Source organism: Pinus tabuliformis, chromosome J (assembly GCF_031772625.1).
Source record: "Pinus tabuliformis cultivar Carrire ecotype Pingquan chromosome J, CPIR1, whole genome shotgun sequence".
Lineage (NCBI taxonomy): Eukaryota > Viridiplantae > Streptophyta > Pinopsida > Pinales > Pinaceae > Pinus > Pinus tabuliformis.
The window spans coordinates 1,360,801,346-1,360,817,116 of record NC_142295.1 but is presented as its reverse complement, the minus strand read 5'-3'; the positions used below and the strand labels follow the sequence as shown (position 1 = coordinate 1,360,817,116).

Sequence of the window (15,771 nt, the reverse complement as noted above, 5' to 3'; positions counted from 1 at the left end):
CCCCTCGATGCAATGTGTTTCTCAGCATCTTCAAGAGTATCTTTGAGCCACAAGGTCTTTTTCTTGAAGTAGAGGGTTCACTAAGACGTGGATCAATGGGATCCATCAAACCTTCCACATCAGGCATGGAGTCATCAGACGAAGGTTCATCCTACTTTCCTGTATCATCCTTATTATTGTCCTTCCTAGGGATAGGAAGATCTCGAACTTTCCTAAGGGCAAAATCCTCATCGAAGTGACATCATTACTTATTTCCACTTCCCTTTGACCAAGCACATAGATTCTATACGCGTTCGAAGTTTCTCTATGGCCCACAAACTTTCCTTTCTTTCTTGAGGCATCTAGTTTGTTTCTTTCCTCTTTCGGCACATGAAAATATACAAGACAACCAAAATATTCTAAAATGAGAAACATCAAGTTTCTTACCAGTGAATACTTCTTCGGGTGTCTTGAAGTCCAATGCTTGATGTGGACATCTGTTTTGAACATACACAGCGTTGTTGGCAACTTCTCCCCATAAGAACTTCGGTAGGCCTTGATCATGAAGCATGGCCGGGTGGCTTCTATGATAGCTCGATTCTTCCTTTTGACAACTCCATTTTGCTCAAGATTATATGTAGTAGTGGTCTCCCTCTTAATCCCATCTCCTCTACAATAGTCAATGAATTCATTTGACCCATTATCGGTCCTCAATATTTTGATCTTCTTCCCTGTTTGATTCTTGACCAAGGCTTTGAAAGAGCAGAACCATTTGAACACTTTGTCTTTCTTCTTTAAGAAATAGATCCATGTTTTGCGAGAGAAGTCATCCACAAAAATTGCATAGTACAAATATCCACCCAAAGATGTCACAGGCAACATACCTGATAGATCAGAATGGACCAATTGAAGAATATCGGTAGTTTGACTTTGACTTGAGGGAAATGGTTCCCTTGTATGTTTTCTAGCTGCGCAAACCTGACACATACCTTCATGACCTAAGTTTAATTCGGGCATGCCTATGACCATCTTCCTTACATTAGGTAAGGCATTGTAATGAAGGTGAGCAAATCTTCAGTACCATAATTTGGATTGAAGAGAAGTATCGCAAGTCATTGCTTCCAACGGACTTCCTCCAACCTGATAGAGATCTTCAACCCTGAATCCAAGAGTGAATGCATCTCTTGGGTTCCTTTGCCAAACACGAACCTTCTCATCAATGAATGTCACCTTGAAACCTTTATCTTCCATCGCAGAAATAGAGACCAGGTTCTTTTTTAGATCAGGTACATACAACAGCTCTTGTAAATGAAGGGTTTGACCTTGATTTAAGTGAAGAGTAACAGTCTCAATTCCTTTCATGGGACAAGTGGCATTATCCCCAAGTATAATCTCCATATTCGTCTTCCTTTCAATCAAGTTTGAGAGAGCCTCTTTGTACCCAATGAGGTGCCTTGAGGCACCACTATTAATCAACCAATGATCTAATGTACCCAGAGGAGAAGCGGTGGTGACGGCAGAAATAAGATAAAATTCTTTTTGTTTTTCACCAACATTAACTTCTTCATACCTAGAGTTTCTTGACTTCTTGGGAGGACGACCATTTCCATTTCGAGTAGCGGGAGCATTCCTCTTTCCTTTGTTGTTGAACCTGTTGTTCCTTTGATTGTCATTGCCCTTGTAGTTGTTGTTATGGTTGTCATCATCTCTTGGAGTATCCTTCTTGTGAGTACACTCTCTAGCAAAATGTCCAAACTTGTTGCAATTGAAACATCTTCCTTTTCTTCCTTCTTTGAATCTCGGCTTGAACCCTTGACCTTGTCTTCTTGCCCCAGCATTGTTCTTCCTCTTAGAATGAGTGGAGAAGGGATTATTTCCATTTGAGAGCTTGTCTCTTTCCATCATCCTTATTTCTTCTTGAGTGCATCTAGCCAATAATTCATCAAATCCCGGAATCTTGTCATTGTTGAGGATGGTAGTGTTAAACACGCCCCATTCTCATGTAAGGCCTCCAAGTGCAATAAGAGTGAGCTCCTTGTCACCAATGACTTCTCCAATAGATAGGAGATCATTTTTTATCTCGGTAACCCCCATGAAGCAGGATTGAATGGATTCTCCTTTATCCATCTTGATGTCTTTCAACTTGTTTTTAAGAAAGAGAACTCGATTTGCATAATTTATTTTGAACATCCCAACCAGCTTGTCATACATCTCCTTAGATGTTCCCAAATCAGAAATATAGGCAACCAAAGGCCTGTGAATAGAATCAACAATAATTTTCTTATTTAACTTCACCTTTCTTGTACTTTGTTTGTGCAGTTGTGGATGCATTCGAAGGAGGCTCCACTACTCTTCCTTTGACATAGTCCATGGCATCAATTCCTTCCAATGTAAAATCTAGAGACATCTTCCATGCATGATAGTCAAATTTGTCCTTAAGCTTGTCCTCGCATTTGAAGTAGGATGTAGTCGCCATTGGGACTAGTTCCAAGTTCTTATCCAACAGCTTCCCTTGGCGATTGTTTTTCCTCACTCTTGCTTGGGCTTTGTCTTCACCTGAGCTCTGATACCATGTTAATTCTAGATAAAAATGTTATGTTCTATGCTTTAGCACAATTTACTTCAATGTTCCTTATCAACCCAATGACAATTTCCAATTATTTCCAATAGCAATCACATTAACTTAAACACGTTGACAGTAAATGCAGATAGAACATAAAAACATGTGCAGAAGACAAGCCAAGACAAGAGGACACAAGATTTGGCAGATGCCAAGAAAAAACCCCAATGTGGGGAAAACCCTTTGATCAAATCTTCTTATTATTATTCAATAGTTCAGCAGAGAGAGAGAGAGTACATAGATCAAATTCACTTGCCCAATACATAGTCAAAATAGCCCTGTCAAAATCAACAGTCAACTGCAGCCCTAACCAGAAAGTCAACGCTGGTCAAATCAACACCAAAATGTCCTCCAAGCAGCTCGGTCAACAACAGTCCAATTTGGCCTTCAAGGAGAGTCAAAGTCAGCCCAAAACAGTTTGGTCAAACCCAGTCAAAGGAGAGAGAAATACAATGGTAATTTCTGCAGTCAAATATGAAGTTAATGCAGAGGTCAACACTGGTCAAACCGCCCAAAACATCTAGATTTTTGTGCCCGGCAACTTGGCCTAGGAAAATTGAATTTCTTCCCTAAAAACCGAAGCCAAACTTGGTCAAATGAGCCCTGGTCAACACTGGTCTGATTCTTTGAAATTTCAGCCTGTCCTTGTCCTAAAATTTTCGGCCTCCTGCCACACATGCGAAGAAGAGAGAGAGGTTGCCCAAGTTGTACGAACCAATCAAGAGAGGAGAGAGAGATGAATGAATTGAGTGATGTCCAAATGAGGAGAGAGGTCACTCCTATTTATACAATTCATTAAGGGTGATGAGACACATCCATTAGGCTTCTTCAGCCTACATTTGACTGAGGCAAACCTTGACGATTTGTGCATGGGAGATAATAAATTAAAAATTCCACTTATGCTTATCAGAATGAGATGATCTTTATATCAAAATTGGACCTCTCAAAAAGAGGAATCCAATGCAATAATCATCTCCATCATATGAGCTGTGCTAAGGTGGAATTTGGCCTTGGTTGTCAATTTTAACAAATCTTGTATTTGATTATCATATTATGTTCTCCATCACCACTCAAGGCCACTATATGTAGATTTGGACTCCATAACCCAAAGGTGTTTGCACCAATCCTTGGTGAATCTATTAACCTTCATTGAAGAGTATTTTAACTTCTGTTGTTTAATTCATCCCCTGCCCTCCAAACCTAATCTACAAGTCAAACAGCAACATTTAGGGAATCCTCCCTACAGTTGGAATGCACCAACTTTGAAGGGAAGCAAATGTGGTGGTAACATTGGGGCATTACCTCCAACGTTGCACCAGGTTTGATTTTAACATTGTTAGGGACTTGACATTTCCCAGTATATGTTTGGGTGACAACAGCGTTCCATAATTGGTAGTAACTTGCACTTGTTAGTAACTCCGCATAGTACGTCATCAAAGAGGATATTATACAGCTTTTAAAAATGAAAAAAATAATAATAATTGCATGTTTCAATGTGAGGGCATACATATCCCCTTTGAAAATTGGTTTGTGAAGCAAACCAGCAACACAACAAAAACCTCTTTGAAATATCTCTCTCCATGTTAACACAAGAACATAATCTATATTTAAGGAAAGCCACATATTTCCTACAGAGTGCTCGAAATAGTTTTAGTTCTGCAACTTTTCCTTTGCTTCAGTAGTCACCTAAGAAATTCCATGAGTAAACACTTACTTTTCTAACTTTATTTAAAAAATGGGTTTTCTTCCTGTTGACCACTAGAGTGGCACTTGATGATTATATGAAGACTCCATGCCCAAAGATGATCCAGAGGACACTTGTACCATCAGATATCGTTAGTCAACAGAGTTTTTTAAACTCTAATTCTATCTTTTCATCATCTTTCTTGTACCCAGATTCCACACCCTACGGGGAATTGTAATAAGTGATACTAGTAATGATGAGTTTTGACTCTATAACAGGCCTAGGATGTTGGGACTCAATCCGCAAACGAATACACCTTGGAGTGTTTTTTTTATCTGGTTAATTATCCCTTCTTTTTTAGAGGCAGATAATTTTTTAGGTTTTTTCACTCACATTTTACCCCAAAGCCGGGGTGACGGTTTGAAGGTTGAGCCCCTGACACATCTTAGTCTCTAGAGTCGATGTATATCACCATACTAGATCACACAATAAAAATCGTGGAATTTGGTTAGATCTAGGTAGTCATTTTTTAATTTTTTAGATTTCCTGTAGGTCAAAAATTGCAAATAAAATTGTATTTAAATTGTAATAAGTGTAGTCTAGAAAAGTTGTATGGGGTATGAGTAATCAAAATTACACCTCTCACCCTCAACTTTCTACTATAACACACTTTGAGGGGTTAATAATGTGTTTTGGACCTTCAAAACCCACTTTTCCTAAGTTTATTGGGAAATCTGGCGATTAAATAAGCCAGAAATTAAATAAATGGAGAAAAATAAATATCCACACATACTAAATGTTGTGGAAATGAAGTGGAAAATTATGGGAGAGTTAAAGTGAAGTCCCAAGGTGATGTGGACTCCTAAAATCAAGAAAAGGACATGTGCTCAAATTAAATCGAATTTCTGGCATTAAATGAAAACGCTGCTTGGAAATTCGAATTTGTGAAGTTAATGCACATTTAAGAGGATTTGAGAGAATATCTGGTAGAGATTTTTGTGGGAAATTGTCCCCACATGGGTTACCACCCATATACACTTGTCATTCCACCATAAAATTCGAATTTGGCACATAAGCGAAGAAGAAAATGATGTCCACTTGCCAGAATTCAATTTTTACACTTAGCATTGGAGCTCCATTCAACAAATTCGAATTTCTCTTTAGGATTGTCACCTCATGCCACTTGTTTAATCACTTCTACATTAGGATTGGCTCCAATGCCATTTGTCATTGTCATTCTTCATTGGGATTTGCTCCCAACTCTCTATATAATAGAGCCATGGGCTCTCACATTGTATAAGTTTGTTACTAGCTATTGTGCTTGCGGAAGCGCTGCTACCTTGTACACTTTCGGAAATATCAATAAAGACTTTGAGGTTTCATTCATGAGGTGTTCCTCCTTTTCGAATGGGATGAATTGTTGAGCATTTGTATAATTCCCTTTATTCATGCTTTGATCTAATTTGCTTCCATATGCTCTTGTAGATTTGTTAATGTAGAGTTAACTTGCATTGACATTTGATTTAGAAGTATACTCTAGGTATAGAATGCTCTAGCTGGTTTTAAATAAATCTCTAGAGTTTTTTATCATTGTTTATTGCTAAATCTATATGGAACTAATTCTTGATTGAAGTTTTGTAGAGGGAACATCTTGTTGGGATTACAAAATCAAGTGTGAGGGAAAGTCTCTGGAAAGACCAACCCACTCTTGATACATTCTTAAAGGAGCTCTCATTTGTTCTTTGAACCTTCATAGTCTTATCTTACAAAGTGGTTTTGCAAGGATTCCAGCACATAGCTTGTACACAAGCCGAGAACTTCTAAATTTAAATCTCTTTTAAAAAAACACTGTACTTCATTTCTTTCATTTGCTATCTAAGAGCTTGAAGATGGCTAAATAAAGACGAGAGTTTACTCTCACTCTTTAGCTTAGCATTTTGTAAATTATAATTGTACATATACATTTTATCTTGCTAGTTTTTCCATCAATACTCAACTTATTTTGCAGCCATTGTTTGGATTGTTTGCTAACCCTTGTGTGGCAGATTTTGAATAGCAACCTCCCGCAACATCTAACAAGTGTTTGCAGGACCTTTGGCAAGTGTCGGGGGTTTGATTTCCAAGGATGTCGTGATCCCTTTTGAGGCTTATTTTGGCCAAGTGGAGTTCACTAGAGGGCTGCCAATTTTCCTCTCTAAGCCGTGGGCATTTGGAGGAAACTCACACATTGTTTCCCTTGCATAAGTTTTGTGAGATCGTCACTACTTTCTCAAGAAAAGAGGTCTAGTGTCCATGTTTCAAACAATTATTGTGAGGACTCTCCTTGAAGTATAGTTGAGAACTTTGAAGGGCCCTCTTCTCATTGTAATATTAATAAAAGATCTAACTTGATTGTGGGAGATTGGGATTTCTCCCATGGTATCCTATCTCCCCATTTAGAGAAAGGCTTCTCTTGGGTGGATTGACATTTGCATGGTTTAAGCTTTCATACTTCATTCACTTACATGCATGTTTTAATTGGGAATTAACACAACCTCACTATCACATTTCATTAAGTTAAAGTTTGTCACAATTTCATTTGAGCTTTGCATTTTCTTTCTTATTGTTATTTGGAGCTACAAGCTTACACTTTATTTTGGGCAATTCATCATTTACATGCAAGCATTTTATATTCTTAACAAACTTTGATTCGTTTCCATTTACCTTGGTAAATTGTTTCATGAGCACTTGAATACATGCTTCAATTGTATGCTACATTGTTATCTTGAATATTGGAGCAATTTATTGTCATTGTCTATTTGAAACAAATTTTACTTTCAAGCATATTACTTGTATCAGTTTAATTCATTGATGAAACACATGCAACACTTGTAAGCTAATTTTATTCCTTCAATTGAAGTTATAATTGCAAGTTATGTTGAACACTATTTCATTTTCAAGCATTGCAAATCAATCTCTTTGAAGCATTTGCATGTATCATTATTTTAATTTGGGGAATTAACACAATTTGCATTTCATCTAGGCATTTTAGTGTAGAAAGGCCCTAAGCCTCATTAAAATTTTACCTCCAACATAAGTTGGTTGAAGTAGACATTTTAAAGATCCTCTACTCCTCTATTGACTCCTCACTATGAGATCCATATCATTGGGCAAAGATGAGGTCTGAGGATTGAAGAGTTAAATTGTAATCTTGCTGTAGAGTTAATTAATAAAATTAACCAAGAGCACTTTCCATTACATTTACTTTACTTGTCTCTTGATGGTTTGAGTTTTCATATGCAAAGTCTATTCCAAAAGCAAGTATTGTAATCTTTTCAAACAAGTGTTTTCTTTTCATGATTCAAGTCTAATTGCATATTGATGTCTTGGTTTAGCACTTCCTTTCTTTTACATTTCCAAGTTAATTATTAATTTTTGGGTTTTGGCAAGATATGTTTCACATGTTTTGATTTATAAAGTTGATGATCTCAAAAGCATTTTGTATCTTACATATCTTGTGCTAACAATTCTTATTTACATTTCAGGGTTACTTTGTTTTCTCTTTTGAGAACATTGCATTTTACTTTGAGCAAATATATCTTTAAATTGTTGAGCAAATTCCTTATAAGGCATTGGTTTTATGGTTTTTAATCATATTAATGATTGGCATTGTTATTTCAAGTTGTTCACTTCATATTTGCCCATAAATCCTTCAAAGTAATCCATTTTCACTATAACATTTTCCTAGAAACTCATATCTTTTAACTTAACTTTTCATTAGGCACCACCCCCCTTAGCTAACCAAGGAGATAGCTCAAACGGAGAGAGTCGAGATTAATGTGACAGCCCCTTCTCTGAGTTCCTTGCCACCAACCACACCTTGTGGGGTTGAAAGCTTTTTCTCATTGACTTGTAGGTAGGTGTAGGCGGCAGGGTCAACACTTCATTACATAAGCTTCCAGAATTCAAATTACTCTTTGCATCCATGAATTTTCATCGTATAGATTGCAACCATGTCATATAACACCCAGAAATCAACTATTTCAAACATCCTTCACTTGGTCTTTAACAATACAGCCTCCAACCAAAACAAGGGATTTCAACAATCAACAAAAGTAAATGCCCAACGTAAATAAGATGCAAACAATGGAAACTAAGCATCATAACCATGATGATAAAATAAGGAATAGAATAAATTACAATGCAAGATGAAGCTTACCAATTTGGGGCCCTCTTGATAATCATATGATAGTGCTGCAGCTGCCAATGCATCCATACTATTGTGGACATCAAGGCTGCCCTGCACTGACAATATCAGGATTGATAAGAAAATCCAAACATGTTATTTAACCTGACACAGATACCAAGTGATTCAAAATTTGAATCAAGTAAATTTATTCATAAATGCATACCTGAACTGGTAGCTGAGGAGGCTTGTTTAGTAAAAGTATTGCCGGGTCCTGGAATTTGTTATAATTGGAATTAACAAGAGACAGAAACACAAACTATTAAATAGCAGATGTTGAAACTGAATATCAACAACTTGCCTTGTATAACACAAGACGCCTAATGTATTTTATCTCATCTGCATTTGGATAGAGTGTTCCTCTTGGTATAGGATCATATCTTTTATTAACTTTACTCGAATAGGCTGTCACAGGAAGATATATGATGGATCCAGTCTTCATAATATCTCTTGCTGAAATCTATAAGGTGAACAAAGCTATAATTAGAAACATAAAGGCCTTTTTGAAGCTTTAGTAGAGAATGTTACCACTTCCAGAAAATTCAAAACTAAATATGAGACTCAGGAGGCATTTAAGGTTTAGGAGTACAAATTAGTATTCTAGCAATAGGACAAAACATACCAATTTCTGCTGGGGCTTATTCTCTTCCCGTCTTGTAATTGGACATACATCTAATGAATTTGCATACTCCATTCGAACCTGTACTTGCATCATAAAAATTTCACCTGATTTAATAACTCTGCAAAAACAAGTTGAATATCAAAAAAACGTTCTCTCATCAAAAACCAAAGGGCAGTGAACAGACATTCAGAAAATGAAATCAAGACAAAATATGGCACTCAGTTCCACCAAAAATGACATCAAAAATGTTTAAAGACATCAGAAAAGGAATCTGAAGCATAAGAAACAAGGAAATTATAGAAAGCACCTATGCAATGTGTAGCGACTCAAACTCTCACCTAAAGGCAACAGTCCTAATCCTAGTGGGAGAGCCACACACTGTCACCTCAGTGGCCTTGCCTCTTGCTTTAAGGGTAAGGGGCTTCCTATCCTAAGGAGGGCTGTCCTCTAAGCAAAACTAGCCAGGTCAAGTAGAGGAAAGGGCAAGTTCTTCTACCTGAGCTTGACTAAAGCAACTTGAAAACTGATCTCAAGATAAAAGGATGTTGAAGCAAAAAAACAACAGCACATTAAATCACCAAATCATTCAAGCGATGCTTGGAAATAAAAAAGTCTTGCTCATTATATACTTTACAAGTGTTCAATCTTACCATGAAACCTGTAGCATGTATGAGAAGTGTATGAAAAGTGTATCTGTGACAAAATAGATCATTAGTAATGTACGTGAAATATGAATGAGAAATTGCATCACTCATTCAACATAATCACTATCATTGAGATGTCATACCACTAGGGTAAGATCATGTGCCAAATGTAAAGTATGTCATAATGAAGGGACAACAGACATATTATTTAACCACAATCATCCGATACACCAGTGGTCATGTTAATACCATGTTATATAAAGAAGATGCACAACGTTGCTTAAGGTATATTTAATGAGCAGTGTTTCAACAGGTGCTTCAGACAAAAACATCCACCACAGATTGGTTATCATTAATATCTCCTCGACAGTGCCCAAACGATGTAAGTGAACAGTGATGAATTAGTACCCCAATCGTTATGTCATTAATGCTCAAAATAAAGGGATGTAGCAACGTCTGAAAAACATCAATCATTGTGTGTGCGGGGCAGATCCATAACTGTTGTCAAGAAAACATTTTTAGAGCATTCAAATCATACATTCACCATAAACGCTAAAGGTAAACAGCAAGCAAAATCATAACCACCAATCAATCCTATCAAGATAATGTAAAGGTGCCAGTGAATGTATAGTAACATACAGTGCTCTGAAGGCAGCAAATGATGCTTATATTATAGAGGCAACCCTTTATAGCAGAAGGCTGTGACAGAAGGTTTACAAATTTGAAGTTGATATTATGAAGCTACCTTTAGCAGATTATGACCATTTAAGACTAGAATATGTTTTGACAATACTTAGAGCATCATTTACAGTATGCTTCCAGGTGTACGTAAATAACAAGATTAAGCGTACAGGAGATGAAATATTTGCTCAAGGAGGAAAAAACCAGTACTGTTGTCATATATTCAAACATTTGAACACCACATCACGAGAATATCATACCAGAAATGGTCAAAAGTTGTATTGATAGATTTGCTGAATATTTATTAAAAAAAATCACAGAAATTTCAGATTGCTATGAAATTTCTCCACCAAATCTCCATGAGAAAATGAGAGGAAGTGCACCTATATTTATAAAGGAGGTGCACAATTTCCCTCATAATAAAATAATAATTTCTAGGCTACAATCCCCTAAATTAACCTGAGGGGAAAAAGGCCCTCTCTACAAATTAATTAATCTAAATTAATGCAAAGAAATGGGGTTTCTAATGTCACATGTACAAAGTCTATGGGCACAAGCCCACAACGATGACCCTTCACAAATGAAGAGGGAAAAACGAGGGTGTTGGTGTAGCGTCCAGCCTCCAAAGGCCCTTTGATCGCATAAATTCTTCAAAAAGTCTTCAAATCTGCCCATACACAGCCTCTAAGGTGGGAAAGCCAGCCCCTAAGCTCTGTCTCCAGTGATCCCAAGGGGCAAACTGGGCTTTCAAAGCTGCCATGTGACATCCAATGTGCTGTCCAAGTATCTTTCAACATGGACAAGGATGCCTAAAAATAGGGGAAAACCAGCCCCAATGCTTCAAATGATGGCTTCTCCTGCCTTCAAAGGCATGCGCGCACACACACACACATAGATATATATATATATATATATATATATATATATATATATATATATTAAATCTAAAACAGCTCAGCCCTCCAATTCTGCCGCAAATATAGGTCGGCCCTCAGAAATATTCATTAAAATTTGATATTAAAGCAAAACTCAGGTCAGCCTGGGAATTTGATTTAATGCCCTGAACTTCCAAACATTAGTGCTCTGATCGTCTTCTCTGTAATTTCCTCTGGAATTCGGCCTGTACTGAAATCCACCTGTATTCCTTCTATTTTCGCTCTGCTCCTGCCCGATTTCTAAGGCTGGCTCGACCCTATCCCTCTGTAAATTCATCAACAGGAAATTATATATTTGAACCAAGCCAAGGTTCTCACAATTCTACAACAGTCCTGTAGAATCTCCACAAAATTTTGATCTGTTGACAAGAACAATCTGAAAAACACTTTCTTTTCATACAAACACAGAATTTCTCTACTCAATTTGCAGCGGAATTAGGAACAGAAATAAAACAGTCACACAATTCAAGACAGAATTTTTTATACAGAACCCAACTGGAAAAACCCTCTGCTTTATGAGAATTTTATTGATAGCAAAAACTGAGCAATTGATCTCTTACAAAAATACAATTGTTTCAATCTGAAACACACAGATCTAAGCTTGAAACCCTTGCAAGACTGCTGATCTCTGCTGCCCTTTACCAACCTGTGCACAAGCTTCTCTTGGCACACCTTTCTCTCACAAGCTCCACACACAAACATGTGCTTCCTATTGCTTGGTCCCACCAATTCTTGCTCTCCAAAACAATAATTAAACTTTGTGCCTTCATTCCTCCTTTTAAAGGCAATTCAAATGTTTAAAATTAGCGAGTTCAATGTTTGGAAAGTCGAACTGGTGCTTTTCTAGTTAACAACAGTTAACACAACATCTTAACTAGTTCCTCCTAAGATTTAGGAGGCTAACTTCACTTGTTCTTTCAGTTTCCAAACTAACTCACACTAGAAAATCAAGAACTTGACTTTCAATTTCAACACATCAGTTAACTGCCTCATGCACTCCTAATTTTTAGGGAAACTCCTAAATTTTAGGAACTTGACTTTAACTCCTTGAATTAAGGCACAAATCAAGGAATCACTTTTCTCGCTAATTTCAACACTCCCTCTTAGCAAGGAAGGTGTTCCTGGAAGAACCTCATCCACCTGGATCTGTCTTCAACTCTACCAATTTCTCCACTGCTGCATCTACTCCCTCTAAACTAGAAGACTTCCTACTTTCTTATGTGGAACCTGCCTTGAAATCTTGTTCTTTCCCACCATACTTTGTAAGCTTTGCTCCTCATCATCATCCTGCTGGTCAGCCCAACTGCCAACTAGCTTAACTCGAAACTGAGATATTGGCTGAGGCTCCAACTTGGGAGCTCTATCATACCCTCGCTCAACCATCACTTCTCTACTTTGTGCACTACCTGCCTTGTTTCTCAAAGTTGCACCTGTCTCTACCTGCAACTTGTAGAGATTCTTCACCCTCACACCTATCTACTTTAAGAACAAAAAATTTCAGTAGAAATCACATAGGACAATTTTTGCCGACATGTTTTGAACCAGCCAGTGCAGTTCATCGTCAGGACAAGCTAAAGAGGCAGATCATGGCATCAGCTTAAATAGAGATCAAGTAGAGACCCTTAGTTGATATAACGGCTATAATAAATGGCTAGTTTACGAATAATATTATTTAATTTATAACATTAATTAATAGGAACCAATTATATTAATTAAATCAAGAAATAGGCTAAGGAACAAAATAATCAAAGAATAAAAGGAATCAAACATACAAAGTCAAACCTCAAACAAGGTGTGAAGTCAAAAAATAATACCAACCATAATAAACGGCTAACTATGAAAAATATTATTTAATTAATAACATTAAATACTAGGATCCAACTATAATAAATAAGATCAAGAAATAGATTAAGTTTCGAAATATATATAGAATAAAAAGAATAATCAAAGTCAAACATCAACCAAGGAGCACAGTCAAAAATAACCAAAGGAATAAAAATGGAGTCAAGGCCCTATTATCGGGGGAAGAAAAAAAAAAAAAAAAAAAAAATATATATATATATATATATATATATAATAAAATAAAATTCAAACAAAAATAATCAAAGTAAGAGAGACTAAAGAATCAGGGTCAACCACAAAATAAGGGGCTAAGGCCATACAAATAAATCAAGGAGCCAAGAAAAATAACCAAAGTCTAACATAAAATAAATACTTAAAGGATCTATGAACAAGATGATAAAGATAAATACAAGAGCTAAGAAAGATCCAGAAGATAAAACCTAAATATTAACCGCAACACTTGAAAAACAAGAAGAAACAGATACCCACAAAAGTCAAAAAGAAACTTAAAAACTATTAGGAGGACAAGACAGGGACCCAACTTCTGCTAATATTCCAACCATCGTCTCTATTCAAATTGGTGGGCCTTTTTTCAATTTCTAAGGCCTCCCTGAATTTTCGATGATGGAAATGACTAATCCTGGCAATGACTTGGGCCTCCTCAATGCAGATGTGATGCTTGGTTTTTTCTGCATGTTCTGCCAAAGCAGAGGAGCGGGTCCTGCCATGCCTGATGTCAACAGCATGCTCACGAATCCTTTGATTAATTTAGCAACCAATCTCACTTATGTAGGGAGTCCCACAGGATAACATAAACACCTTTCATATTTTTAGGGTCCACCGAGTCTTTTGCAGATCTTAGGGAGCTCTGGATGGTATTTAGAGGCCTAAAGGTTGAAGGAAACTTATGCATCCTTAGGATCCTCGCAATCCTGTCAGTGGTCCTTCGGATAAAAGGGAGATGAACACTTGAAAAATGATTGTTGGGTTCTATCTTAGCCTTAGGACCTTTTTCAGCTTTGAGGAAAGCCTTAGTACACTGGTGTCTACTGTACCCATTATTCAAGAAAACATTCAAGAGGTGTGCTTTCTCATCATTAAGATGGTTGCCATCAGAAACTCTTAAAGCTCTAGTCGCTAAAGTGTTGAGAACACCAAGCTTTTGAGCCAGGAAATGATGAGAATTAGCATGAAGATATTGCTCCATGTGAGTTTTCTTTCGAAAGACTTGATGAGAAAAAGAGCCATCATCATTCCTTGAAAGGAGGACGTCAAGGAAGGGCAAACTACCATTGCTTTCAAATTCCATGGTGAACTTTATGGAACTAGACTGATTATTAAGATGAAGGAAAAAAAGGTCCAATTCTTCTTTACCATGGGACTAGATGACACAAGTGTCATCCACAAACCTCTTCCACATCTTAGGCAAAAGACGAGAAGAGGCTAAGGCCTTTGATTCAAAATCCTCCATGAATAGATTAGCCACCACAAGAGAGAGAGGGGAACCCATGGCGACACCACAAGTTTGCTCATAGAATTCCCCATCAAAAGAGAAGAAAGTAGAGGTGAGACAGATATCAACTAATCTAGTTGTATCAGGATCCGTAATATGCTTAATGACTTCAATGGCCTCATTGATGGGGATATTAGTGTATAGGGAGACCACATCAAAACTCACAAGCTTGTCATCGGGATCAAGAGTAATACCCTTTAACTCATTGACAAACGATGCAGAGTCCTTGACAAAGGATTATGTATAGCCAACAAGGGGCTTAAGCTTCAGTGCTAAATATTTAGCAAGAAGATAGGTCGACCCTCCTATCGTGTTGACAATGGGTCTCAAAGGAGCCCCTTCCTTATGAATCTTTGGAAGGCCATAGATTCTAGGGGTAAGAGGGCTACTTTCGATAAGCTTATGACTAAACGAGCTGACCGAGCTATTGGATTTTATAGCAAGAGCCACACTTTTGGAAATCTTCTTCAAAGGATCCTTATTAAGTTTCTTGTAGCTCCCGCTATTACAAAGGTGGTCCAACATCTTCCTTCGGTAATCCTCTCTATCAAGAATGATCACAGCACCACCCTTGTTGGAGGTAAGCCTTAACTCTATTGAAGATGATATCATAACCCATGTCCTCAAGGGTGGCTACGAAAACAAGATTCTGCCTCAATCCTGGAACATAAAGAACATCTTTGAGATGAAGGGAATTACCTGACTCCCTCTGAAAGCTGACAGTACCAACTCCTCTAGCTACATACTGACCATCATCTCCTAGCTCAATCTAAACCTGCATGTCCTTCTCCTTTAGGTGGTTGAAACTCTTCTTGTTCCCGGTCATGTGGAAGGAAGCTCTTGAATCAATATACCACATACTACTATCTGTTGAGCTTGCCATGCAAGCTATCAACAAGAAATCCTTCTCAAACTGGGTAGAAAAGTCATCTACCTCCGCTGATGTAACAATATGATCCTTCCTGTCCCCCTTTTCTTACCAGGACATTTAGATGCATAGTGTCCAAACTCATGGCAATGGAAGCA

General features: G+C 37.4%; 1 protein-coding gene across 4 annotated transcripts in view; it reads right to left on the bottom strand.

Annotated features, from left to right (window-relative positions):
• LOC149232442 (RNA pseudouridine synthase 3, mitochondrial-like) overlaps window positions 1–15,771 on the bottom strand; it is a 142,357-nt gene that overhangs the window by 102,669 nt on the left and 23,917 nt on the right. For 3 of the 4 annotated variants that reach the window (XM_089379414.1, XM_089379411.1, XM_089379412.1), the window contains exons 2-5: window positions 9,131–9,208; window positions 8,810–8,968; window positions 8,675–8,722; window positions 8,482–8,562 (exon numbers count right to left, since the gene is read on the bottom strand). In XM_089379414.1, the coding sequence (XP_089235540.1) occupies window positions 8,482–8,562; window positions 8,675–8,722; window positions 8,810–8,968; window positions 9,131–9,208 (366 nt within the window). Of the gene's footprint in view, window positions 1–8,481; window positions 8,563–8,674; window positions 8,723–8,809; window positions 8,969–9,130; window positions 9,249–15,771 lie in introns of all 4 variants that reach the window. The other variant, XM_089379413.1, reaches the window with a different exon arrangement.